The sequence below is a fragment of the Galeopterus variegatus genome, unplaced genomic scaffold (genome assembly GCF_000696425.1).
Source record: "Galeopterus variegatus unplaced genomic scaffold, G_variegatus-3.0.2 Scaffold3941, whole genome shotgun sequence".
Lineage (NCBI taxonomy): Eukaryota > Metazoa > Chordata > Mammalia > Dermoptera > Cynocephalidae > Galeopterus > Galeopterus variegatus.
The window spans coordinates 178,342-205,813 of NW_007730052.1; the positions used below are offsets into that span (position 1 = coordinate 178,342).

General features: G+C 36.3%; 1 protein-coding gene across 1 annotated transcript; it reads right to left on the minus strand.

Moving 5' to 3' along the window:
- Positions 1–655: 655 nt before the first annotated feature.
- Positions 656–27,472, minus strand: LOC103601929 (probable ATP-dependent RNA helicase DDX60-like). Its single transcript, XM_008586336.1, has 13 exons — positions 27,387–27,472; positions 27,126–27,291; positions 25,604–25,756; positions 22,786–22,890; positions 17,595–17,795; positions 13,000–13,104; positions 12,634–12,775; positions 11,616–11,737; positions 9,000–9,147; positions 7,338–7,471; positions 5,656–5,807; positions 4,460–4,522; positions 656–1,727 (listed from the first exon to the last, which is right to left on the minus strand). Exons 1-13 carry the CDS (start codon positions 27,470–27,472, stop codon positions 1,598–1,600), a joined length of 1,707 nt encoding a protein of 568 aa, XP_008584558.1. The 3' UTR covers positions 656–1,597.

Here is a 27,472-nt window from a genome sequence, read left to right on the forward strand (position 1 = left end):
ACTTATACCCAAGATCTAATTTACATAAAAAAATTCACCTGAAGTTTGCTAGTTGAAACAATTTTAATAGCTTTAAGAATCACATTCTTCGATTTCTAAATCAGTTGCTGATTAAGCTCATTGGAGAGATTTTTTTCTCCTTCAGAGTACTGTATTCATTTATTATGCCTTAATAGGCTAAATATTTGTCTGTTTTTATTGTGGTTGTTGTTTGCTCTTTTTGGGCGGGGGATGTTTTATGTATGCTATTGAGGAGAAAATACTCTGAATTCCATATTGAATTCTGTATTTCAGCTTCACAGGGTGAAGATTTTTTCCTCAGTCACATAAAAATCCTTAACCATTGCCAAAAAGTAGAAGAGGTTGGTCCTCATCACTTGAGAAGATCAAGTAAGAAAGTATAGGGGGGGCCGGCCCGGTGGCACACTGGATAAGTGTGCCGCTTGGGAAGCGCGGCGGTGCTCCCGCCCGAGGGTTCAGATCCCACATACAGACCGGTTCCCACTCACTGGCTGAGCGAGGCACGGGGGCAACACCGAGGGTTGCAATCCCATTGCCGGTCCCCGGTCCGGTATGGGGGCAACACTGAGGGTTGCGATCCTTTGCCAGACACGGAAAAAGACAAAAGACAAAAAAAAAAAAAAAGAAAGTATAGGGGACTCAGACAAAATCTATCAATGCTATTGGAAAAACAGTTGAATCAGCATGTTATTTTCACCATGAAAGTACTTTATAACCACACTAAGATTGTTTTAGTCAGTCTGGACTGCTAAAATAGAATACCATAAGACTGTGTGGCTTAAACAATAAATATTTATTTCACACAGTTCTGGAGGTTGGGAAGCCCAATATTAAGGTGCCAGCAGATTTGTTTCTTATGAAGGCACTCTTCCTGGCTTTTTGCAGATGGCCATCTTCTCACTGTATCCTCAAATAGCAGAGGGAGGGGAGCAAACTCTCCTGTTTCTAAGTATAAGGGAACTAATCCCACTCATGAGGGTTTTGCCCTCATGACCTAATCACCTCCCAAAAAACTCCACCTCCTAACACCATCACATTGGGGGTTAAGATTTCAACACATACATTTGGGGGGACACAAACATTCAGTCCATAGCAGTGGTTTTCTTGTAATCTCAGAAATCTTCTTATATAACTAAATTGTTTAGAATTGATTTGGGTCTTTGGGGGTTTGTGGACCATTAATTTAAGAAAATCCAGTAGGCTGTGGACATACCCCCAACGTTTGACAATGTGCAACTAAAATCCTACTATCCATTAACTTTAACTACAAAAAACAAAACTATCATTTATTGAGTCACCACTCTCTCCCAATCACGTTACATACATTATCTCATTTAATCCTCAAAACAATCAGAGGTATGCATTTTTACTCCCATTTTGCCAAAAAGAAAATTAAGGCTCAGATATATTATGTATCAAAGGTCATGCAGCTAGAAAACAGCAGAGTTAATATTTAAATCCAATTCTGTTTTACTCCAAGATGAATCCTCTTTCCATTCCATTGCATTGGCTCAAATATATCTTTCCAGCAAAGGAATGAAAACCACATAATTAAACTTGAGAATTTTCCATGGTGTTATCTCAAGTGATGTGGATGCATTTGAGTTTGGACTTGTTGAAGTTTTTCATAGAAGCTTTGACTCAATTGTTTAAATGCTAAGACCACATTGTCATGCTCATCTTCACATAGTTCACTCAGGGAATCACTGTACAATAAAAAATAATAATAATAAGTCCACATTTTGATAACATTCAATAGGTTGGCAGAAGTTACTCAAAATCCACCAGATGGAAATATGTACAGAAAACAGGCAGAATAAGGTATACATTTACGCTGTAAAACCTTCACAAAATACATCATATATCTTAAGAAAAAGAGATATACCTTCATGCATTTCCTGTTTATCTTACCTTTAAATGTGCTCTGTAAATTTAAAAGACTACAGAATTCCATGTCTCTATATCCTAACCGCAGTTATTCGATTCCTTTTCTTCTCTCCACTAATCTCCTTAAAGCCATCTTCTGGGTTTTCTAGTACTGTGACTATTATTTTTGAAACCCACAATCACCAGTTAAGTGACAGAAACTTTTGTCCCTACCCATATATCTAAGAAACCAGAAGCTGGGGTAAACAAGAGAGGAGAGACAGAAAAAAAACGAGTCTCTCCGCTGCCTCACATGTTATTCAAGCCTGGAAAGTAATTGCGATTTGACAGTTTATCATTCTTTTTGTTGTCGTACTCCATCTTATTCACACCAGGGCACAGTTTCAATTTTTTATTAATCCCCAGTAGCTGAATACTAGGAACAATCACATCTTTACCTCCAAGTCTGACATTTTTCCAGAGTTTTGCAGACATAATTCTATCTGACCCCTGGATATTTCTCCCTGCATGTCTTACAGACACCACATGCCATAATTTTAAATACTAAATCATATTATTTTTAGTTGTCAGTTCCTAAACCATCATCATCCTGTATTGCGGATGTCGTTGTTAACCAAATTTGAAATCCCAGTTATCACCAGTATCTCTTGTCACATTACATGAATTACACTCTTAAATATTTTTCTAATCCCCACCATTTATTCCTGCCAATGCCTTAATTAAAACCATCATTTTCTCTCACCAGGAATATGGCTGTAGCCTCCAACCTTAGCTCCCTGCTTTCAGTTCATCTATCTCTTCAGTCAATCTACATATCTCTGCTGGAATAATATCTTTAAAATATGTATTTATGGGCCGACCCCGTGGCTCACTCGGGAGAGTGCAGCGCTGGGAGCGCCGAGGCCACGGGTTCGGATTCTATATAGGGATGGCTGGTGTGCTCACTGGCTGAGTGCAGGTGCAGGCGACACCAGGCCAAGGGTTACGATCCCCTTACCGGTCACAAAAAAAAAAAAAAATTTGTATTTATGTCATGCTCATTCTTAGAAACTTTCCCTGCATCACCACTACGTACCATTTTAAATCTAGTTTCCATAACATGACAAGTAAGACCCTTCACATGTACAGCCAAATACCTTTTAAAGACATTAGCCTCACCATTCAGCATTTACCCGCATCCCCATCACAACTTCTGTATTCTACATTCCACCCTCATGAGCTTGGGGCCCACCCCAGATGCATCAGTATTTTTAACATTTCTATACCTTTGGACACACTATTCCTGTGCTTGAAATCCTCTCTTACCACCTCCCCCCACTCCCAGTTTTTAATATATTTAATGAATTCTCACTTATCCTTTAAGACCTGATTGGAAAATTACTACTTCTGTTACATTTTCTCTGATTCTAGTAGCATTAATCATAAAGTTATTTGTGTTATCATTGTATTTCATATGTAACTCGATCATAGCTCTTACCACATCATTGTCTACAAAATATTTTCTTCCATGAAGGAATGCCTATAACATGATAATACCTTAACAGTATTATGGTTGGTAAATGAATAAATGAATACTTTTCCCAACTCTTGAAATACTTTTAGTCTCTGGAATTTCTCAAACTGCTCAAAAAGGTTGTAGCTTTGGTAACTTCAAGCCACTCATGGAATCCCCTAAATAGAGACACCCGACGTGTGCAAAACAGGGCCATCCTAAGACTTCTACTCTCTGAGAGAGTGGCTGGGACAAGTTACAGGCACAGTATAGGCACTGAGCAGGTGGCTAGAACTAACCAGACCACTGCAGGGGCATGATCTAAAGCAGAAGATTAGCATGGAAGTCGCTCCCTTCCCCGAGGCCTGGCTGCTGTCTAGTGCAGCCAGAGCTTTCCCAAAGAAAATCACAAACATGTCCTCACTAGTATGAATTTATTTTAAGTGAGAAACCACACACACACACCCCGCTTGAAGTGGGTAAGGACTGGAGGTAGGGAAGATGGAGCTAGACAAAAACTAGATGACCAACGGAGTCTAGGGACAGAAGTAACCTGCAAGAGTTTGTATTTGCTTGGGCCCCTATTGGGCATTGGGGCAGATGGACCCAGGAAGTCAACAGGAGATGCCAGAGTCAGGTGAGTCTTGGAAAAGCACTGAGTATTAGAAAGAGTAAGCACTTTGAAGTGGATATAAACAAGAGACCTTGTGGTGTCCTTAGGGTGTGGCCCTCTGGAGTCCCATTTGTCATTTGCAGAATTGAGTATAGTCAGGCCCGGAGATTTATGCAATTTGGGGACATGGCTTTGAGGCTCCAATCTGAATGAAATTTCATGACGAATGATTTGAGATTATTCCTAGTACAAAAAATCAGTGCTACAGGGTCATGAGGAGAGGACCTGCCGAGCCTTTGGGTACCTGAGTTACATGGAAGCTAGAGGCTTAATGGTGTCTCAATGAATCCTTCACGAGTATCATGAACTTGACACAAAAGAACAGCTCAACATTTGCTAACCTATCATTAAATAATTGATAAAATCACACTCAGCATACAACATACCTGATATCCTGAATGTTGAATGCAAAGTCTTTTAAAAGCTTTAAAAGCTTCCCCCTAGTCTTCCTAAAGAGAACAAAATTCTTAATTAAAAAGTACAAAAGCATAAATGAATTAACTCAAACTTTAATAGTAGATCTGTTCATGATAGCTTAATTTTTCTGCCAATATATTCCCAGTTGATAATCATCCTGTTTTATTAATCACAATGAAGTTCAGAGGCACAGGTGTCAAAACCACAAAATATTAATAAACAGAGAAGCTAACCATCTTAAGGGGAGGAAAAAATATATAAAATTAAAGCTTAGAAGGGTCAATGGGGACTAGAGATTAAAGTGAAAACAAGAGGTTATTACTTCCTAATGTCTTTTCTAAGAACTAGATATAAGAAAACCTGAGACATATCTCAGGATTTTTCAGGAATAGCAGAACATTTAAAAACTAATTTAAATAAGAATTATTAAAAAATTTATATAAAACACATATTGAATTTCTGAATCACTGTTTAACAGCGTGACCTTCCCCATCTCTACCTGCCAGTTTCCATGACCAAATTCTTCACTTCTCATGTGAATTCTAAGTATTCATCCCTCTGCCCTGCTTTGGAAAGTTATTTCTCTGGCAAATAACTAAAACAAAGGTCAGTTTCTAATGGACAACTGCTAAGTTAACTTCCTCACAGTCTAAGTTCCAGATGTTTTTCCTCCAAGTCACAATTGTGGAGAACAAATAAATATGAGTTTATTTACTTTATAAAAATAATCTTTGGTACACTCCTGGAAATCATTCAACGTTATTTCTTAATGAACAGGTAGTATAATAACATATGAAAAATATCTTTTTGAGCTCTTAGTATATCCAATATTTTTGTCTTCAGAGTTATGTTCACCAAAGATAGTCAAGCACCAAGATTTTGATAGTAACACCAAAATAATACTGGAGTTTTTAATCACCAGAGATTAGTCTTCTAGAAAGACATCTAGTATGTTTGCATGGTTGATTTTGTACTTTAAACTCTTAAAAATATTTTGTATTAAAATTCCTATTTTTAACATAAATTTATGTTTGCATAAATACATAACAAATGATATACTGTGATATAAATTTGTATATAAACGTATAATGTAAATACATAATAATAAAATGTAGATATGTAATATGTATGTATGCATTTTATAGACACACACATATAAACCTACCCACTGGTTTGGCCTAATCTTGTCAAGCAGCCATGTTTGTAGAAATTGAGTGCATAAGCATTTAGTGGCATTCTTCTTCCTCGGTTATCTAATTTCTGTGTCCACAGCATGGGAGCCTGAGTGCCATTGACACCGATTGTGCGCAGAATGACCTGAAGAAAGGCATTTCCAAATAATTCACCATTTATGTATAAAGGGTAATCATTTGCAGTTTGATTTCTTTTTTATAAATCCCAGTTTCTTAAAGTACATTCTGCAAAAGATGAAGTGGAAGGAGGTGGGCAGATTTAGACTCCATAGGAGTCAAGGGAAATAGGTCCATCCTGGTGAGGGAGCGGGATGCTGCACGCACACTGGGCAGTGGCATTCTAAGTATGCTTCGGGATGGAGCAGCCCCACTGAGGGAAACAGGGACCCTTACAGCACACCGAGGGCAATTTCAATCACCCAACTCCCAGATGTTAGCAAGATTCACTAAGGAAAAATAAAGTGAAGCTGATTTTAAGGTAGAATTTTCATGATAATCTTAATTGGTACACAGAATGACCTTGGAAGGAATGTCATGCAGCTACTGTCTCTCTGCACCCCCAGGTGAGAATGCAGCAAAATAGCACAAACCTCTGGGTTCCAAAGAGAAGGAAAGCTGAGGAGAGGGAGGAGATGTGAGAGAAAGAAAAAAAGAAGAGAGGCAAACAAACAAAAACCAAGCCTTCCTGGCTCTGGGCACATTAGACAAATTAATCTTATGGAATCAGGAGGAATCAGCAAACTCTGCTAGTGGGTGTGTAAAATCAAACTATGGGGCGAATGGAATGAAAATACAAGTTCAAGAAGAAAAATAAATAATGTGGAATTTGTAACTTTGAAGAAGTTGTTGGACCATATGTGTTCTTTTTTATTTTATTGCTATAGGTGTCAAATAGCTTTGATATTTATATTCTATTGAATAATTTTTTTAAAGACTTAACAGTTCTTTTAAAATGTCAATATTTACGATAACCTGAAATTACAACATTAGCAACTATTTAAACTTTGGTTAAAAAGAATTTTAGATATCAACCTAAACTGTGCAAGAAGATTTATGATTTTTTAAAGTTCTTTTGGATGTTACATAAGCAAAAGTATTTGAAGATCATTGATTTATGTGAGATGTGAGTCTCTGACCTACGAATCAATGTAGTCAGGGCACAAGTGTCAATTTATACTATTAAATATCATCAAAGCTGAATTTATTTCTCATAGTTCAAATTAAAGCTAAAATCTTCCATCACCCTAATATTTTGTCCAGAACTTCCTAGGAAGTTCTAGTCTTTGTGCCCCCCTGTGGAGACCACTGTCCTAGAAGATCCATGTGTTCTGGAGTGGAGAGAGCATTACAAAGTCTATAATCAATTTTGGGAAAATGTGAGCTAATTCCTTTTGCTCTTCCCAGAGCAAAACTGGAGTCTTCAAAAATGAGAGAAAAGAGGTGATGTCTGAAATTTTCCATAAAGGAACAGGTTTCCTCAGGTCAATTCCAAAGAAAATGAAATCATACTGGCCTCCAGGGCATCATTCTCTTGGATAACAGAATGGGTATCACTGGACATTCATGAGCATTTGAGGTTTAATGTCCCATCAAGGCTGCACAACAATGTACCTTCGCTCTCTCTGTTTATCCACAAAATCCATTCTTCACTTACCTGGTTGATCATCTCTGGTCGAAGCAAATCATCATCTGTGTTTCCGGAGAGACAAACAAATGGTGAAATGGCTATTCTTCCTTCCTTGCAGCTCATCAAGTGAGACACAAGCTGGGAGTCTTCGCATTTTTTACCTGTAAATTCTGACCATTTTGTATTGGGTCAAATCAGGATTTAAAAATCAATGCAAATGTTAACCTTGGTAAACTTACTGTAGGTCATACCACAGGGGTTGACATTTGTCTGCCTATGAAGGACATTTTAATGAAGACTGACTGAGATATGGCACATGAAATGATTAACTCCTCTTGGCACAGAGTAATCGTTCAATGTTGGCTATTAGCTTATTAACATTACTTTTTATTATCTGTTACTTTTTCCTAGGAACTCAAACATAACCTCAGAATCCTCCTGAATATGATGTTCAGGCAGCTACTACCAGTGCACTTGGAGCTGACATAAAAGATGAAACATGTTTTCCATCCATGTTCTAGGTACCATCTCATTGAACTTGCAAAGGCATCAGGTCATGCAGTTGGACCTGGCTCCTTTTTATGACGAAGAGACATTCATACACACCCATTTTCTTTTCTCTGTGGTGCTCTCCTTGCCTCACCATTACTGTCTGCTTTTGTTCATGCTGCTTCCTACACCAGTAAGTCTTGAGAATCTGAAAAGCTCACCTCCTGTCCTTTACTTGAATTAAGAATACATTAGGATACAGAAGATAAAGAAACTACTTTATGGCTCTCCTCTTTACTCTTACCCCAGCTCCTTCTTTCCATTTATTTGCCCCTAGAAGTTTTCTGCTGTATAATTTCTACAAAAGGAAAAATAATAGAAGCAAACAATGATATCCAATAGAACTCTCTGCAATGATAGAAATGTTCTATCTCATATCTGAAGAGCAAGGTATGTCCAAAATGGAAGCCACTAGCACTTGAAATGTAGCTAGTGCAACTGAAGAATTGAATTTTTAATTTTTTGTACTTTTAATTAATTTAGATTTAAATAGAGACGTAATATGTGGCTACCGTACTAGGTAGAATAGACTTATAGAGTGTGTACCATGTGCCATGCACTGTTTTAGAATCTATAAACATTAATACACCTGATCCTCCAACAATTCTATAAAGTAGGTAATATTATTTCTTTCATATTACAGGTAACAAAATTGAGACACAAAAAGATTAGGTAACTAGCATGAGATCACATGCCTACCAAGTAGCAAAGTCAGGATTTGAACCTTGGTACTCTGCTTCCAGAGTTTACATTTGTAACCACTAAGTGACACTATCTCTGGGGGGGAAATGGCAGAAATAGTGCTTATTTTCGCCCCCTGACACATTATCTGATCTGATTGTCCAGCCTGAATATATAGGTAACCTTCAATCAAAACAGTTCATGAATGGCTTGTTTTTTTCCCCTCCATTTCCCAATTAGTGTTTGGTAATCATAAAGTTTCTCTACTTGGAAAACAGAAGGCGTTACCACACTCTATGATGAGCTAATTCATTCTCTGGGGGTTAAATATTCAGGTTAATACAGCTGCTCTGTAATGAGTCCTTCTACCAGCTTTGAAGCACACAATATCCAGTGGCTTTCCTAGCCAATATTATTTATTCTTTTAATTGTTCCAGAATAGAACTAAAATTTGCTTACTGATTCTTGACAAAGGAAGTTGAGATTCATTTTTCACATTCGCCAACTTAGAAGCAAACAGCAGGAAGGAGGCAAAGTCCTTTGTCACTTTCAAGTTATACTCATTTAAAGCAGCTTTAAAATCCTCCGGGAGTTCACCAAGGATTACCTATAGGCAAAATACTTTTCAGAAAGATCTCTTTATTTTTATTTTTAAAATTAAACTGTTTGGTGAAAAGATTGCAGCATAGTTCTGTAGTCTAATGTTCATTCATTGAAATCATTGCTTATTTTATTCACTCGTGAGATCAAAGTAAAATCTCATTTTGATTCCAACCAACATTTATAACTGCAAATATCTTTAAAATTTGCTTTGACACTACCTAGTCAAAAATATAATCTAAATAAAAACAGACCCTAAGCTGATCTTAAACTTGTGTACGTGTCAAGGACTTGAAGGGCATATTTAGAGAGAAAGTAACAAGTTAGTGTAGTAATAGTAGCATCAATTCTTTATAAAGTTCTGATTATTTATCCATCATTATGCTGTGCTGTGCCAAGAACCTGTTTGTGTTAGCTCAGCTGATCTTAAGAACAACCCTATGAAGTTGGAATTTTGTCTATATTTTATAGATGAGGGAACTAACCCTCACAGAGGTAAACTTGCTCTAAGTTACACATACAGTAGGTGAAGAAGTAGGTAGTATTGCAAGCTAACTCAGCTTCCAAATTTTATTCCTGAACACAAATTCTTTCAGTATTAGGACTAGAAATTTTTTTAGTATGGGCTGGAAATGACCTATGACATTAGAAATGTTCTTGGTTTTCTTCTATTACAATTACTATTTTTTTTCATATCCTGCACTTTTCTAACAAAAAGGTATTTTATAAGGATGAAGATAATATGATAAGATCATATAAATCAAAATGGGGTAAAAAGGAAAGAAAAACTAGAAAGACAGCCTTAAATGGGCCACAAGTTATAAACCTCAGCATTTTCACATATCTCAATGTCCACGAGATAAAGTTATTTCAGTACTAAAATCAGATAAGAATTTCTCAGGCGGATTCTTACAAAAACCATGCTGTGCAGTTACAATAAAGAATGTTCCTAACCAAATCCTTACAATAGATAGTATGACAATTTTCACAGGGCTACCTCTATCTGTGGATGGGCAAAGACCAGAAAAGAAGTCAATGAAAGCAATTCTGCAGTTGGGTAAAGTGATGTGATCCTCATTTGGTTTTCCACAAATATTTACTGCTATGCCTTTCATGTGCCTACCGTGTGCTGCTGCTGGACACTGTGCTAGGGGAGCATGTGCTGCTAATCATGTACAGCCCCATGCTGGGAGCCACCTTCTCCAGGGTGCATGCTATATAGTCCCAGCTAGAGAGCAAGCTCTTTGAAGGCTGCAACTATGTTTTCTAGCTCTGATTTTTCTACAAAGGGTTCTCACAAAGTTATTGCTCAATAAATCTCTGCTCATTGACTGATCCAGAGCAGTTATTCCCAAATTGTAACACACTTAAATTTAGAGGTACATGAGATGATTTTGCATGACGCACAAATGGAGCATTAGATAATATTAAATATTAAAGCTGTCCCCTTTCCAATTCCCTTTCATTCTTTCTGATAACCACAGAAAATCCGGAGGTGGTAAGCCTCTATCATTTCTCTAAAACTTGATAATCTCTGGGGTTTTTTTTAGCAACGAGAGAGTAGCTTCATTAACATGATTAATTGCATCTATTGTTATGCTTATCTTATTTTTAAAGTGAGAGACATTGGCCTTCCATTTACAGTAGTAGTAAATACAAAGTTTCCTCTTGAAATATTTTTAAATGTGAGTACATATGAGAAAAAGAAATAATAGTTTCAATGGAATGCAAAGTAGATATATATGAGCAACTAAAGTTGGATGCATAGGTCTGGAAGTATATCCAGAGGCATTATGAGGTCAGAAAGTATAGATTAGCGTTAGTCTCCTTTTAGCTATCTACTCATTAGAGTTCTTTGATAGAAACAAGCTTCTTCTACATTCTCAGGTTCTAATGAAGGTTTTCTTGGTTTTTGTTTGTTCGTTATTGTCTTGTTGCTGTTTCTTTGTTTTTCATAAGAAATTAGGAACAAAGAAAACGTTGCAAATAAATTTGAAAACTAATTTTCCTGCTTTCAATCTCTTGAATAACCTTGAGTTAGGAGATTCTTTCTTAGGTGGCCATCACAACATTGTCTAAGGAGGATGTCTGAGCTCATGACCTAGGTCCTTTCTTTGAACTCCCACCACTAGGTGTCAACAATCCCAAGAGAACTATAGGTTCAGCGACAGGGCTGTCGTTTCATTTAAATGATTACTTGTCTACATCTTCTCTGTTGCCACTGAATGAGGCAATTTGCATGAATAAAACAATAAACTTTAGATAAGAATTGTATGTTAGATCAGTAGGGGATGATGTTTGAATTAAAAATTAAATAGAACTCTGATTACAGAAAGATCAACTTAACATTATAAAAACAAATGAAACAATTCATACTAATTTAACCCTAAAAAAAGTAAAGGTACTGAATCCTTTCCAGTAGTATACATTTAATAAATATCATTATTATATCATTATAAGTATAATACACCTCACCTCTGATTGAGAAAAACTTAAATTAGCATCTCGGAATTTTGCTGGAAAATAGTTTCTTCCAAACAAATTGGCCAACACTAACATGAGCTTTTCCATGACATCCTGAGAAAATTGTTGTGAGCCTATTCAAATAAAAAGTATTATTGTAAATAAGAAAAATGTTGATCCCATGTATTTTGTGCTTAAATTTGTTTTTATATTACACTTCCTTTCAAGCTAGAATTTTTTAGTAAATATATGTATCTGCCATACTATGTGTACATTTATTTTTTGGTTAAGGCAGGCAGTTTTGTATTCTGTGGTTTCCTTTTCCTTCTTGCTACATCCATCCTAGTTTCCACCCCCAAGAATGCTTATTAACTGATTTCCTAACTGTACTCTCCTCCCTTCAGGCCATCTTTGAGAATGGTCAATCTTCCCAAAGCATTACTATGATCATGTCTCTCCCTTACTCAAAATCTCCACTGGCTTCTCAATGACTAATTTAAAAAAAACCAAAAAGTAGGTTTTTTGGCCTACCATCTAGATAGGGTGTTTCAAAATCTCACCAAAAACTAAGCGCCCATACTTAACTACTGACACTTCCCAATGCTAGTTCTAAATTCTGGTCATTTTGACTTACTCTCCATTCCTCATAACATATGAGCATTGATACTATAGTCATTAAGAGGTGGCTCAGTTTAATTAACTGGCCTCTGATACTTATTAAAACCGTGTGACTATGGGAAAGTTATTACCCCCTATGTGTCTCAGTTTCCTCTTCTGCAAATATTCCTAATTAGTTAAATGATACATAAAAATCCCTCACATGGTATTTGTTAGTGAGATGAAATAAAAATAAGCTGACTTTCAGTATCTACTGTTTTGGCATCTGCAAATCCGAACATTTAATTAGTATTTATTTATTACATATATATGTAAAAAGAAGGAGGAGGAGGAGGAGGAGATTTCTGAGGTTTTGGCTATTATATAAATATTTTGTTATTTTTGGACTACATGTATAAAACTTCAGGCTTACCTTTTGAGGTTGGCTGACAGAGATTATGGAAAAGACCTTTCATAAGAAAACTGACAAAAACAAAATTTGAAGGTTCATGACCATGCAAATGTGACACAAGTTCTGCAAATTTCATAGGTTTACCTTCTTGATCTAAATAGCCCTTAAAAAAATGAAAAAAAAAAAAATTAGGTTAACTTGTCATGCATTGAAACACCATTTAATATTGGTGTCAGTGATTGACAAATATTGCTTGATCTTGTTTGATAATAAATGAGGAGTAACAATAATCACTAAATGCAGCTTGTAAACACTTCAGTTGGCTTGGCATGGTAAGAAATGTACATTATTAATTACATAGAACAAAAAGTCAAAGCATAATCATACCTCTTTGACCAGGAACTGCAAAGAAAACAAGAAGTAAAGTTTCAAAATATCCAAGGCTCTTTGTCGTTTAAAAGTCAGCAATGAATGCTTCAGCACTGACAGCACCTATAAAGAAGAGTACTTTAATGTATCCAGTTTTAAGCAGTATTTGTAAATATCATTATGTGATAACTAGCACACATACATACTATACAGATAATACGTAACATTCACAGGATAAATCTTATGTGAAAGTAAATTTCTTTTGATTTCATATTATTTCTTTGACTGTATTTTTGTATGATACATGCTTCCTTGAATAAAATAGATCACACAAAGCAGAATTATTGGAAATAACACAGATTAGTAAACAGTTTGGTAAGTCTCTGGAATAGTGGTGGTCAGTACTGGCCAGAAAGAATAAAATATGAAAGCCAATCCAATTCACAAGTTCAACTCTCATAGGCCATTCTAATCCAGCTAATTATATTGTTCTGATTCCTGGGTTATCCAATCAAAACTAATCGAACTAGGTAGATTGCAATCAACAGACTAGAAATATTGTTTGGTTTCCAGTGAAAATAACATCTATCCAGTCACCGAATTTTTGAATAAAATATCCATGCAGTCTCAGAAAATGACCAAAAACTTCCAGTGTCATCAAAACATATGGCTCACAATCCTTATGTTGGTATATTTTAGAATAATGAAGGAATTTCCTCTTTCTATAAGGCCAATAGACAAGAAAGGAAGAAGGAAGGCAGGGAGAAAAGGAGGGAGAGTGGAAGGGAGGGAGGGATGGAGAATAAGTCTGTACCAGCTATTAAACCGGACAACCATCCCATTTTCTGGAGTAGTCAAAATGCCCTTTCAATCCCTCTCTATACTCAGTCAGAGGCTGCAACTGTCAGAAACAACAGGTAGGATGTGGAATGAAGAAGTCATGAAGGCAGATTTTATTCTTAGAGGTATAGACCCCATAATTATAGTGTTGCTAAACCAGTAATAATCTTATCAGCAATACATTCAGGATATTGAAGTGATGAATGACACCTGTACCATCAAGAACACAGCAAGCCAGGCAGTGGAGACAGAAGATAATCCCTCTCAAGAGGACAAAACTACACTACAGGAAAACCCATTAAACACTGAGAATTGAGCTAGAGGCAGGGCCTGTCAGTTACCTATCTAGACATAGATAATAAAAGATATTTGAACAATCCTCAAATGGACAGAGCATGAATCCAGAAGAAATAGCCTGCATTATTCACTTGACAGACTACGAGATTTACATAAATGTGACTTAATTCAAAGATAGAAAATGGGTTCAAATAAAAAAAATCAACATGGGGTTTATACCTGAATTTTTTACAAGGAAAGGTGAGCTTCATCTTAAGAACTTATTCATTAGCTCAACAACTTTCATTGAGTTCTTTCCATGTACCAGGCTCTATTCTAACAATTTCTAGGTAGAAGGAAGATAAAGAAAGAACAAAGGACCAAAGACCGGAGATATCTGGCACATTAAGGAACAAAAAACCATACAGTGTAACAGAAGTTTAGTCAGTGACAAGAAAAAGAATAGGAGATCATGTCAAAGATGGAGTGGTGGGTCCAATCGTGTGAGATACTCTAGATCACAGAAAGGGTTTAGGAGAGCCAGCCTATGAGAATGATTTCCTACAGAAAGCAAGACGAATTCTTAAAATACATTTTATTGTTTGCAGTGGGATTCCAAAAGGTGTGTCTCCTATGAAAAAAGGCAGAAATACATAAGGAGAAAATAAATTGAAGATAGATAGGAAGGTGATAGACAGATAGATAACTATAGATATAGATGAAAAGGATTATACAAGAAGTAACAACCTTGGTTCTTCTTCTTTAACATCTATATCTATCTGTGTTTATCTGTAAAAGTCCAGTGGAAGAACCGAAACCCTCATTTGTGTCACTAAGAAGAAGAACCAACATTTAGAAAACAGCATCCATAATGTGAAAGATGAACTTTGGAAGCTATTCCCCAATGAAGCAAAGGACAGACACTTACCAATGGAGATTCTACCTAAGAATTAAAGCTTTTTCCTAATGAGGAAACCAAAATAACTAAAATAGAAGCCAAATTAAAAACATAATTTAATAAATACACTTCTTAGTTCAAAAAAACTGTGACAAATTGAGAAGATTCAGCCTATAATAAGCACTATCAATTAAAAAACTATTACTAGAAATTCCTCACTTTAAAAAATTGAAACATAAGAATAAAGAAAAAGATATATACATATGTGCAGAAAAAGTCAGGTGACCTACAAGGAAACAGTAATCAGTGGAACCATAGATTGCGTCTCTACAACAGTAAATGCCAAAAGACATGGAAGCATCATCAACTTTGAAGACTAATGGCTGGATTCCAAAAAAATACAAATGCTCTCAAATAAGCAGGGACAAAGAAAATATTCCACCCTCATAACCCTTATTATTAAAAAAAAGAAACTTGAAGGTGTACTATTCCCTTACTGAGATATTTATCAAAATTAAGAATCTAAGAATTGAGCCACTTCTCCATAAAACTATGTGTTAATCTACTTTGGGACCACCAACGAGCACAACACTCTATTCATTACAGGGGTTCTGAGCAGACTCCTCATCTAGCAAGTAGAATCTGATTTAACTGACCACAATAATGAATATACAAGAATAGGAAAGACTTGGCAATCTTACAAAGACGTTGTATTCAATTTTAATTTCAATATGAGTTGTATATCTGACATGGGATTATGTCCCCAAATTGTTCTTCTTTTATTTAATTGAAATGTATTGATTATATATATTTATGGGTACAGGGTTATATTTCAGTACATGTATACAATGTGTAGTGGTCAAATCAGAGTAGTAAGCAAATTTGTCATTGTAAAAATGTATCATTTCTTTGTGATGAGAACATTTAAGCTCCTCTCAGCCATTTGACAGCATACAATAAATTATTGTTAATTATAGATGCCTAGAACTACTGTACACCAATAGAAATTATTTTTCCTATCTAGCTGTAATTTTGTTTCCAGTAACCCTCCTCTCATTTGAAAACCTCAGGCAAAGTTTAGTACCAAATTCTATATAGTCAATTTAATATAACTGCATCCGTTATTTAAAAAGTAAACTTCCACCCATGTTTTGCAGAAAAGACTGGAAGAAATGTACCAAAATAATGATGCAGTTTCCTTTGAGTAGTGGAACTACACACGGGTGATTGTTTTCCTTCTTTCAACTTTTCTATGTTTTCTAAATACTCTTTAATAAACTTGAGCTATATTATATGAAAAATATATAATTTTTATTTTTAATGGATCAATACTGATGTCATTCTTGTCTATGATTTAGAAGAGCAATATGTTTTCAGAGTAAAATCCATCTTTCACTTAAACTATACTTCTTCTAATAATTTTTTTTTTTTTTCGTCTTTTGTCTTTTTCCGTGTCTGGCAATGGATCGCAACCCTCAGTGTTGCCCCCGTACCGGACCGGGGACCGGCAACGGGATTGCAACCCTCGGTGTTGCGGGCCGGCCCTAATAATTTTTAAGTGTAGAAATTTCTTATTAATCCTATACTTCTTCTAATAATTTTTAAGTGTAGAAATTTCTTATTAATCCTATACTTCTTCTAATAATTTTTAAGTGTAGAAATTTCTTATTAATCCTATACTTCTTCTAATAATTTTTAAGTGTAGAAATTTCTTATTAATCCTATACTTCTTCTAATAATTTTTAAGTGTAGAAATTTCTTATTAATCCTATACTTCTTCTAATAATTTTTAAGTGTAGAAATTTCTTATTAATCCTATACTTCTTCTAATAATTTTTAAGTGTAGAAATTTCTTATTAATCCTATACTTCTTCTAATAATTTTTAAGTGTAGAAATTTCTTATTAATCCTATACTTCTTCTAATAATTTTTAAGTGTAGAAATTTCTTATTAATCCAAAGAACTAATTAATTGAATGGAAAATGCTGACAACATAACAGAATTTAAGGTACACGCAAATATTACCACAAAATATATCTTGACAGTCACAAACCAAACTCTATTACCAGTTCTAACTTATACTTGATCTCCTTTATAAAGGAACTATTAAAACAACATTTAGAAAGGATGAAGTCAGCAAATTGCTTTTCCCATTCTTTTCTATAAAGAAGACTAAAGCAAAAAAATAAAATAAAGTAAAAACACAAGAACCGAGACTAATAATGATGATGGCTAATATTTACATGTTTACTACAAATCAAGCATAAACAGTCAGTAAATGGCTGACCCAGGGTCCTATTCCAGACATTTAGGAGTCTATAGCCAATACTTGACCACTGTGCTGCATTGTTTCTCACACACTCAAATAAGCCTGGGTAATTCTTAGTGCCCTGAATGCGACCTCTGGTGGTAAAACAAAATAAAAATAATTATTTTTTTTCCTGCCCCCAATAAACATATAATAATTATGAAAATACAAAGCATTAAAAGACTGATGAAACTGAAGAGTTACCACTACAGACTTCTAAAAGAACAGCAGACCCAACCACAGCCAGGCCAATGATGAAGGCTGAACGTCAGACAGTGTCCAGCACTGTACCTTGGCTGTGGCATCCTCTGGGTCACCTCCCTTGGATGCCAGCAGCATAAGTCGCAGGACCAGGGTTATGCTGAGAGGGAACTGTCCTCTCAACTCAGGAACATTGGATGTGATGAGTCTTTTAATTTTGGGCAATGGAATATCAAAGAAATATACATTTCCCAGCAGGTCTTGACCTCGTCTTCCAGCACGACCAGACATCTGGAAACCAAATAGAATCATAATGTAAAACTTCCTTAAATAATTTACTATGAAGGTAAAAGATCTATGACTTTATGTTTATTATCCTGAATTGGCTAAAGTAAATTGTGCATGAAGTCCTGAAACTAATCTATGTTGTTGTGGTATTTATAAAATTCAGCATGGGTGGGGCAAAATGGAAAACGAGGCATGTATCATTAACAGGTACCCACATGATTCAGACAACTGAACTCGGCAGTGTAAAATAACATGTAAAATGAAATTACAACTGCACTTTGCTCTCAAAGAACTTACAGTCCATCCCTCTTTCTCTATCTCTCAGCACAGAGATAAATGAATACAATTAGAAACTACAGATAAAGATAATAAAATAAAAACAGTGTTCCTGGGCTCCTTGAGACATAGATCAAGTAAATTCACTGAGTAAGACAAGATCATGAAAGGCTTCTTGGAAGAAGTATGTCAAGAATCAACTAAGAAGAAAGAACAGTCATTTATTAAATGCTTAGTATGTACTAGGCCCTTTATTTAAATTAATTTTAGGCAGTCCTCATGACAACCCCGTGAAGTAGATAGTGTTGTTTCCACACTTAAAGATGAGGAACATGAGCACAGAGAACCTAAGTAACTTATCCTCAATCCAACAACTGAGAAGTAGCAGATTCAAATCCTGACACTTTACGACCAAATTTGTGTTCCTAAGGATGACATTAGCCTGAAATCCTAAAAAATGAGATTCTTGAAGATCCCATGGGGGACAATTCATGCAGCGTGGCAGCAAGAGGCAAGAAGACAGAGAATAGTAAAATTGCTGGTAATAGTAAGAAGACTAGATTGATTAGGACAAATGTTCATGAGCATAACAATATAGACACTTTAGACACACAGAGAAAAGGAACTTGTTGATAAATGGCTTGACAACTGCCGACACTTTTACATTTGATCCTAGGGTAGAATTAGTCACCAAATACTCGTGAGCAGGAAAATCATGAAGAAAAACTACGCTATCAGTCATCTGGAGCGCTGAATAGAGTATGGGGAAAGGGTAACCAGGGAGACTGTTATAATAGACCCTAGAAAAGAATGAAGGATGGAAGATGCTGGCTACAGAAATTATGAGACAGAAATCTGCCAGGCCACTACAGGAGAATAATGGGGTGGTCTTTCTAATAGAATGACTATCAGAAGCAAAGGAGAGGGAAACATTAATGATAACTCTGGAGTAAAAAGGTGTGTGCGTGGTGAATGAGTGAGGGAATGATTATTGAGCACCTTCAATGTGTCTCTTCCCTACTTCATTTAATCCTTCCAAATCCAATAGGGTAGTGATTACCACCACCACTGTGCAGGTAGTAAATGAGGATCCAGCAGTTTAGATATCTCACCCAAGGTCACACATCTGGTGAGCAATAATCACCTAACCCTACACCCACACACTTTTTATTATAACAGTTTCCATTATAACCACAGCTGAAAATGACAGCCTGCTGTAGATGGATGCCAAGGTGTGAACATTATAGAGAAGAAATGACCAGTTCCACAAACACCTTGAGCATCTCAGTGTCATCTCTTGAAAATTCCTATTAGAGGTACAAATCCCCTCATGGAATTTACAAGAATAAATAGCAGGAACAGTGAAAGAACAAGGGCAATCATATTTCCCTAAAGGTGGGGAATCAAGGAAGACTCCAAAGAAAACAAATAAGGACTGTTCATTTATAACCTTGAAGAGGGGCTAGGATTTCAATCAGGCAAGAGAAGGAAGATTCTCCAAGAGGAAGGCACACAACAAAGCTTCAGATAAACAAGGCATAGCAGAAACCAGTGGTCAATTACTAAAACAATTTGTGCCTGAGGGCTCACGCTGGGAAAGAACAGGTGATAAACACATGGTGGTCAAAATGCAAAGGGCCCTTCTAATGAGAGCTGGCATTTACTGGGCACTTATTGTGTACCAGGCACAGTTCTGAGTGGTCTACAATTTTCAATTAGTCCTCATAACAACTTTATGGAATACAATTATTGTCACCATTTCCCAGATGAAGAAACTGACACCCTGAGAGGTTAGCTAATTTACCTGAGTTTGCACAGCTAGAACATTGTAAAACAAGAATTTAAGCCTAGGGAATTTAGGGCTAGACCCCACTGTCATAAGCATTACACACAACCCTTCAAATGTGCCCTGAGGATCCAGGGCAGGGGTACCTGAGGCAAGACTTAAGCCAGGCCACCAGCACGATGGCACAGCACTCATAGCTGGAGAGGGGCAGGGCCACAGGTTGGGCTGAAAGTAGGCAGAACCGAGGCAACACTGACATGGTGATGAGAAAGCCCAGGAGAGGACATCCACAGACCGTGATAACAATAGGGCATTCTGATAACTAAAGCAGCCCCAGGCTTATGATCAGAATGAGACTTTTGGAGACCCTGGTAGCTAGTGAATGTTTTGTCACTCATGGGAGCCCAGACTGTGGGCAGACCGTGGTAGGCAGCTTTCTCAGTGGCTCTCAGTGATCCTAATGTTCACAGACTCCTGCTGTTCACAGTCTTATATTATCCTCTCTCCTTGAATATTGAGGAAAAGCAATTTCTTGAAGGGAAAGCAAAGCTAACAAGCATTCCCTTTATTCTACAGGCAATAAAGTCCTGTGGGCAGTTGAGTGACATGAGGAAGACATGTAGCAGCAGACCATGGAGCATATTAGGCTCATAATAATGAATGCCATCTGAATGCATGAATAAATGATTTTTTTAAGACAGAAAATAGAAAGACTAAAAGGAGAAAATGTAGTATTAGCAGAAAACCCATAAAATTTTTAAAATTAATACAATGAAACATGTTATTTGCTTTATGGTGCTATTATATAATACATAGTTCAGTGGTTTGTGTTACCTAATTCTCAAGAGACTAGATTCCTCTACAAAAGAAAGTGCAAAAACACTGAGCCCAAAAGGAAGGAAGAGGTACAGTTTTACATCAGATGTTGAACAGATCTAGAGAAAAAACAAGATTGCAATAGAACTGGACAAAGTAAACTGGAGTAAGATCCTAGTGAACCAGCTTTGGAGACTGGATCTCAGATATTCCCTGTGGTCTGTGTGCATGATTTGATGTATCTATTGGCATACATATTCTAAATAATAACTCAGTTGTTGAGTGAGAAACATAAGTTCACAGGTGGATTTTCATTTTTTTAAACTTTACTTTAAATATAAAACAAAGTGAATGTTTACTTTTACTTGGGAGATGTGTCAAAATTCTGACATGAAGTCAAAATATTGACTCAACTAACCAAAGACTAGATATAGGATCATGATGAAACAGAACTGTTTGAAATATTTTTGTATGGTTAATGTTAAGTGGTCTCAAATGCAAGCAGTAGAACTAACATTTTCTAGTTCTCATTGTATAACACATCCTTATAGATAACTTGTAAAAAATTTGGAAATGTGGTCAAAGTTTTCTGATTTAACTGCATACATCTAAACAGAGACAACCTCGCACATGGGAAGACTAGGTAGTTGTTCCGGGGTGTAAGTTCAAGGTTTAAGTTCCCAGAAAGGTCTGCCACCTGACCCTCCAGAAGCAAACAAAATACACTCAGAAAGAGAAGATATTTTATTCTCTCCTTGGAGATAATGCCAAATCACCAGGGTAGAATAATAATGTAATTCCGTTCACATTAAGGTCCATAGTAAACGAACAATCTTGAATTTCTTCCAAGCAAGAGATTTTGGCAAGGAAGAGAGAAAAAAAGGGACTATAATTCTAAAGGGAAGCGGAAGGCCCTTAAGACAAACTTCACTCACTGCACAAAAAGAGCAAGGCTGGAAAATTCCAGCTCAGGGGCTGGACTTCCTGTTTCTCAGCCCAAATAGCACATGCCAAAAGTCAATACGGTCCATAGCTATACTTGAGAAATGCGCAACATGGCTTTTAAAATTTAAACAGCAATATTCTAAAAGGCCATGAATTGGACATAAACTCCATTTCTCTGTAAAATTACAATCTTTTCATTCCAATCTGGGAGAGTTAACATGATCTCTATTTAAATGAGAAAAGAAAAAATTGAAGAATAAGCAAAATGAAAAAAATTTACATTTTGAGACTGCAAATATATTTGTCATTTTTTTTTTGGCAGTGTGTGGAGGTGAGGTGGTTTTTTACTTGCAATATATGATATCACATTTCTGTGTCATAAGGGAAATGAGAAGATGCTCAAATATAACATCTTTTTCATTATCTGTCTCTATGTCTCTGTCGCATAGCCTTTCTCTTTTATTTTGCTTTCTCTCACTCTCAACCTTGTCCTTCTTTTACTTATCTCTCTTTCATCCCTTGCCCTATGATACAGAACATATTCTTGATTTTTTAAAAGTTAACTTAGAGATATCCAAGTAACATCTTTCCCTCCAGAAATTTCACTACAATGACCATAAAAATTTATTTTTTAAGCATAAATCCACACAGGAAAGTGAACAGTAATGAAATTTTGGAATTCAGAAAATAGATGGTAAATGATCCCAAAGTACTCAGTGCTAACCTTGCAGTAAGAAAGTCAAATCCTACCTGATTTAAATGACATAATCCCCAGGAATTCCTCCAGGAATTGTTGATACTAAGTACCATATGTAGAGAAAGGCAAATTAAAGGCAACAAATGATGCAAGAAATTTCAGAACATTTTACACATTCCCAGAAAAATAAAATAAAGGTGTATCATGAATAATCTAGAATAAAAACAGCTCTATATTTCTCAAGAAAAATATTAAAAACTACACTAAACTAAATCTTTTAACACTGACTATGTGAAAATACTGAAGCAGATAAATCACATGGCAGGAAGTGACAAGATAGGAGGTAACTGGACAATAATGTTATGTCACATAGGAAATAAAAGGAAGAATAAACTGCAGCCTGTTAGCACATGAAAGTGCCACACAGTACATTATCTCACTTCTCATCTTTCAGCATCTGGAGTCGCAGTTACCTGTCTGTAATTTAAAGCATCTAGATAGACTGAGTCTTGAGCAAAAACAACAGATTTACACGGCATGTGGATTCCTAAGGCAAGTGTTCCAGTGGCTGTCACAACCTAGCAAAAAAGGAAAAAGAGTTAATTCAAAATATAGCATACGTATAAGGACACAAGATATATTTTCTGCTCCAGTTACCAAAAAACTCTTTGAATTTCAATAAACCACGTTATTAAAGCTGACTCACTAACCACACTGTTCTTGCTACTTCCTGACTACACAAAGCACACTGTATAAAGTACTTCAGTGCCTTAACTGTTGCTGTCTGATTCACCTACAATGGCTTTCCAAAAACCTTCCTTTACAGATTCTTTATGATCTCTACATATATGTCAAAAAGCGCTTCTTGGGGGGCCAGCCCGGTGGCGCACTGCTACAGTGTGCCACTTGGGAGTGCGGTGGCGCTCCCGCCGAGGGTTCGGATCCCACATACAGACCGGTTCCCGCTCACTGGCTGAGCAAGGTGCGGGCGCAGCACCGAGGGTTGCAATCCCGTTGCCGGTCCCGGTCCGGTACGGGCGCGACACTGAGGGCTGTGATCCGTTGCCAGACACGAAAAAAAGACAAAAAGGAAAAAAAAAAAAGCGCTTCTTGGAAAACAATTCTTAAAAGAACCATGTTTACTTTCCCTCCTGAACCTTAAGTATCATAAGGACGGGGCATTGATCTGCCTTAGTCACTGCTGCATCCCCAGCAGCCGGGAGAGGACTGAGCACATGGTAGATGCACAATAAACATGTGTTCAATCAATTAATGCATGAATGTACAACTAGCTCACGAATTTCCTTAAGATGGGACAATAACACTATTCCTCACACACTCTGGACAACCACCTTCCCCTACCCTCGTGCTTATAGAGGTTTTATCAATATAGATAACTGATCTAATTAACTGAAGCATAATAAAGTTACACTTCTTCGTTTATTTACTTTTCATATCATCAGCTATGCACCCACTCACCTATTTAGTGCTGAATGTATATAATTGCCCTCTCTTCCTCTCAAATACGTTGATATTAACTTGTGCCTTAATTATTTTAATTATTTAATGATAAAGAATAAGCAAAAAGACTTTCTAATTGATATTTATAAGCCCATCTAAATTCAACCCATTACTTGTTCATCTTAAAAAGTTCACCAATAAAAAAGAAAGACTCAATTCACTAAAATTTAGAATTTAACTATAATAAGTACCATTTTAAAGATGTGTTCTGTGTAGCAAAGATACCACCATTTCCAGAATAAACCTATTATAATAGTCTGGTTATTCATTCATTCACTCAATTACTCACTCATTAACTTTTCTTGAGCAACTACTATGTAACAAGGTCTATATTACGGGGTGTGATGAACAAAATATGTGACCTTTGTCTTCAATTAATAATCCTTACAACTGTTTTCTCTTGTTCTTGACCTTTAAAATGATAAATTATACACATATATACATATATGAATATTGAACAGAGTTGTTCATGATATTTTGTTTTGATAAATAGCAAGAAATAACTTTCATTAATGATATCCAATACTCCTCACTATTCTTTTCTTAAGATTATAAAGATAAATACCCTGAATAGCAGAATAACTGCGTTTGTACACAACTCTTCACACACGGACACACACATGTGTATGCAAGCAATAAATCTGGTGGCTATTTTTTCAAATCGCTGAAAAAGAAAATTGACTAGGTAATCATAGAAATATTCTTGGTGCATTTATGGAGACTATCACCACCTAGAAATAGAATGTTGCATGCTTCCAAGACATATTAACAAAAAGCTAACAAGTGTTTGACTATGAACCAGCTAAGATTTCCTTATCCTTTTCCAAGTTCATTTAGAGATGCCACATCTATAAACTCTGCCTAGAACATGTTAATCTAGGACAAGTTTTTCCGACTCCTGGAAAATGTATGTCTTTCTCTTAGCTAAAGTATGACATCAGAAAAGTCTGACCAAAAGCATATCTTTTTTTTTTTTTTTTTTGACTGGTAAGGGGATCTCAACCCTCGGCACGGTGTGGTCCACACCACATGCAGCCAGTGAGCACACCAGCCATCCCTACATAGGATCCGAACCCGCGGCCTCGGTGATCCCAGTGCCACACTCTTTTTTTTTTTTTTTGTCCTTTTTGAGACCGGCCGCACCACGCTCAGCCAGTGAGGGCTGTGAGCGCACCGGTCATCCCTATATAGGATCCGAACCCGTGGCGGGAGCGTCGCTGCGCTCCCAGTGCCACACTCTCCCAAGTGCGCCACGGGCTCGGCCCCAAAAGCATATCTTAAATAGCCTTAAGAATATTGAGTAAAGGGCCCACCCATGGCGCAGTCGGGAGAGTGTGGCACTGGGAGCGCAGCGACGCTCCCGCCGTGGGTTCGGATCCTATACAGGACTGGCTGGTGCGCTCACTGGCTGAGCGTGGTGTGGGCGACACCAAGCCAAGGGTTGAGATTCCCTTACCGTTCACGAAAAAGACAAAAAAAAAAAAAAAAAAAATATTGAGTAAAACTGAAAGGGAGATGTTCTAGGCACTAAGGGATGAAACATAGAAGGTTATACCTAAATTACCATAGATACGATATTTTATTATATATGTTGTTTTTCAAAGTAGAAATAATTTTTAAAATCCTCTAATAAATAGAATAGATGGAGCAGCAGTCGAGTTTGTTAGAAAAAGATGCTCATATTAGATGAGAAAATGCAATAATTTTTCACTTTTCACTGATATTCAGCCTCTTCTATGCATAATGCAAAAAAAAAAAAAAATTACCTACCCTGATAAACCCTTTCATGAAGAGTATCTCAACTAACTCTTTTTCTTTAAAATACATGGAGTCGTGATAATATCCAATTCCCCTCTGGGCTAACGCCTTCAGTTCTTCACCTTTTCTTGTTGATTGTACTCGTTGAAACACCTTGTTCAAAGTCTAAAACAAGAAAGAAGTGTAGAACAACTGATCGTATATTTTATTTAATTTTAAGTTTAATCAGAATCAAAGGATATTTTCATGAACAAGTCATTTATACCTTGCACACAGTGAGGCTGCTCTTTGACCCTGAACCTATATAAGAAAGAAAAGTATTGGATGACTCCAGAAGCAATCTTCCCATCTTTTTGAACAGACTATCTCAAAAAGACAGTCATAAGCAGAAGGGGGAAAGGTTCTGTTAAAGCAATAGATCAAATGTCCACAACAGGTGAGTGTACAATCTGCTGCTGCCTGAGACGGGAGACTAGTTCTCAACTGGAACTTTAGGAGTCATTCTCTCTTGGACAGAGAGACTTCTCCAAGAAGGCAAAGCAGGTTTCCTACCTTAGATGATCAGAGAATTCTTACTCCCCACTGTGAGTCAATCACAACTCATATCCAAAGCTTTAAAAATGTTCATACCCTCACAATTTCACTCCTAAGAATTTACCCTAAGGAGAAAATCTAGCAGTTAGCAAAGATGTTAAAGGTAAACACTGCTTATAGTAACAAGAAAAAGCAATGAAAATAACCTATGTAGCCAGGGGAGAGATGACTGATTACATAAATTTATACTTATCCACATAAATACACACCAGGAATCCACTAAGATAATAATGTTTCACTTTTGTTATTAACAAGAAATAAATAGGTAAGTGAGGAAAGTAGCTTACAGACTAATTTGTATAATATGGCCCCATTTTATTAAAATAATTAAATATATGGAATGTCTATATGGGTGGGGGTATGTTCGAGAAAAAAATAAATCTGGAATGGCAATGAATATCTCTCTGAGCTGTGACATTGCTTTTATTTTTGTTATTTTGCATTTTCAAATATTTCTGCAATAAACATGAATTACTTGAATGATAAAAAATTGTTTAAATGCCATATCATCTTTGGATAATTCTATATCTGTTTAATGGAATGTCTTGGATGTTATACCAAAGACCTTTGAAATTGAGATTTTTCAGTAGATATGATCTAAAATATATTGTACCACACATACCCAAATGTGACCAGCATTAAAATATAGCATGTGAGACTGGATTCTAGAATCAGGCCATATAGTAACCCAGGACAGTAGAGTGAAATAAAACATGAGGCAAACTACTGAGCAAGAAAAAAATCACCTATAGAACTTTAGCATATCAAATTTGGGTAATCACCATAAAGCAAACAAAATAATACACGGAAATAATATTTCAAAGATATTACACAAATGAGTAATTTCTAATAGGGATTTTACACAGTGTCCAAAGATATTAAATAATCACTGTAACAAAAAACGTCATGACTGAGAAAGTATTTTAAGTTTCTGACGTACCGAGCCATTCTTCATGATCTCCGTGTGTAGTGCATTGACATCAGCATATGTGCGGTCCTCAGAGATTTCTAGAATCTCCTTCAGATTCTTCAGGAAATTAATATATTCAGCTTCATAACTCAGTTTTCTTGCCAATTTCCTGGGTTTTCCCTGGTCTTTTTTAATGCTGTTATTAAAAAATAACAATAAAGTTTTCAGTAATGAAAATTCATATTCGGCCACCACAGGAAGCCTAAGACTTCCCAGATCACCTTCCATTACCCGATGTTGACTCTCACATGCAGCTCTACCAATCCTGACTTAGCCTCCTTCTCCACATGCACATCCAGTTTTGTTAAAGAAGTCAT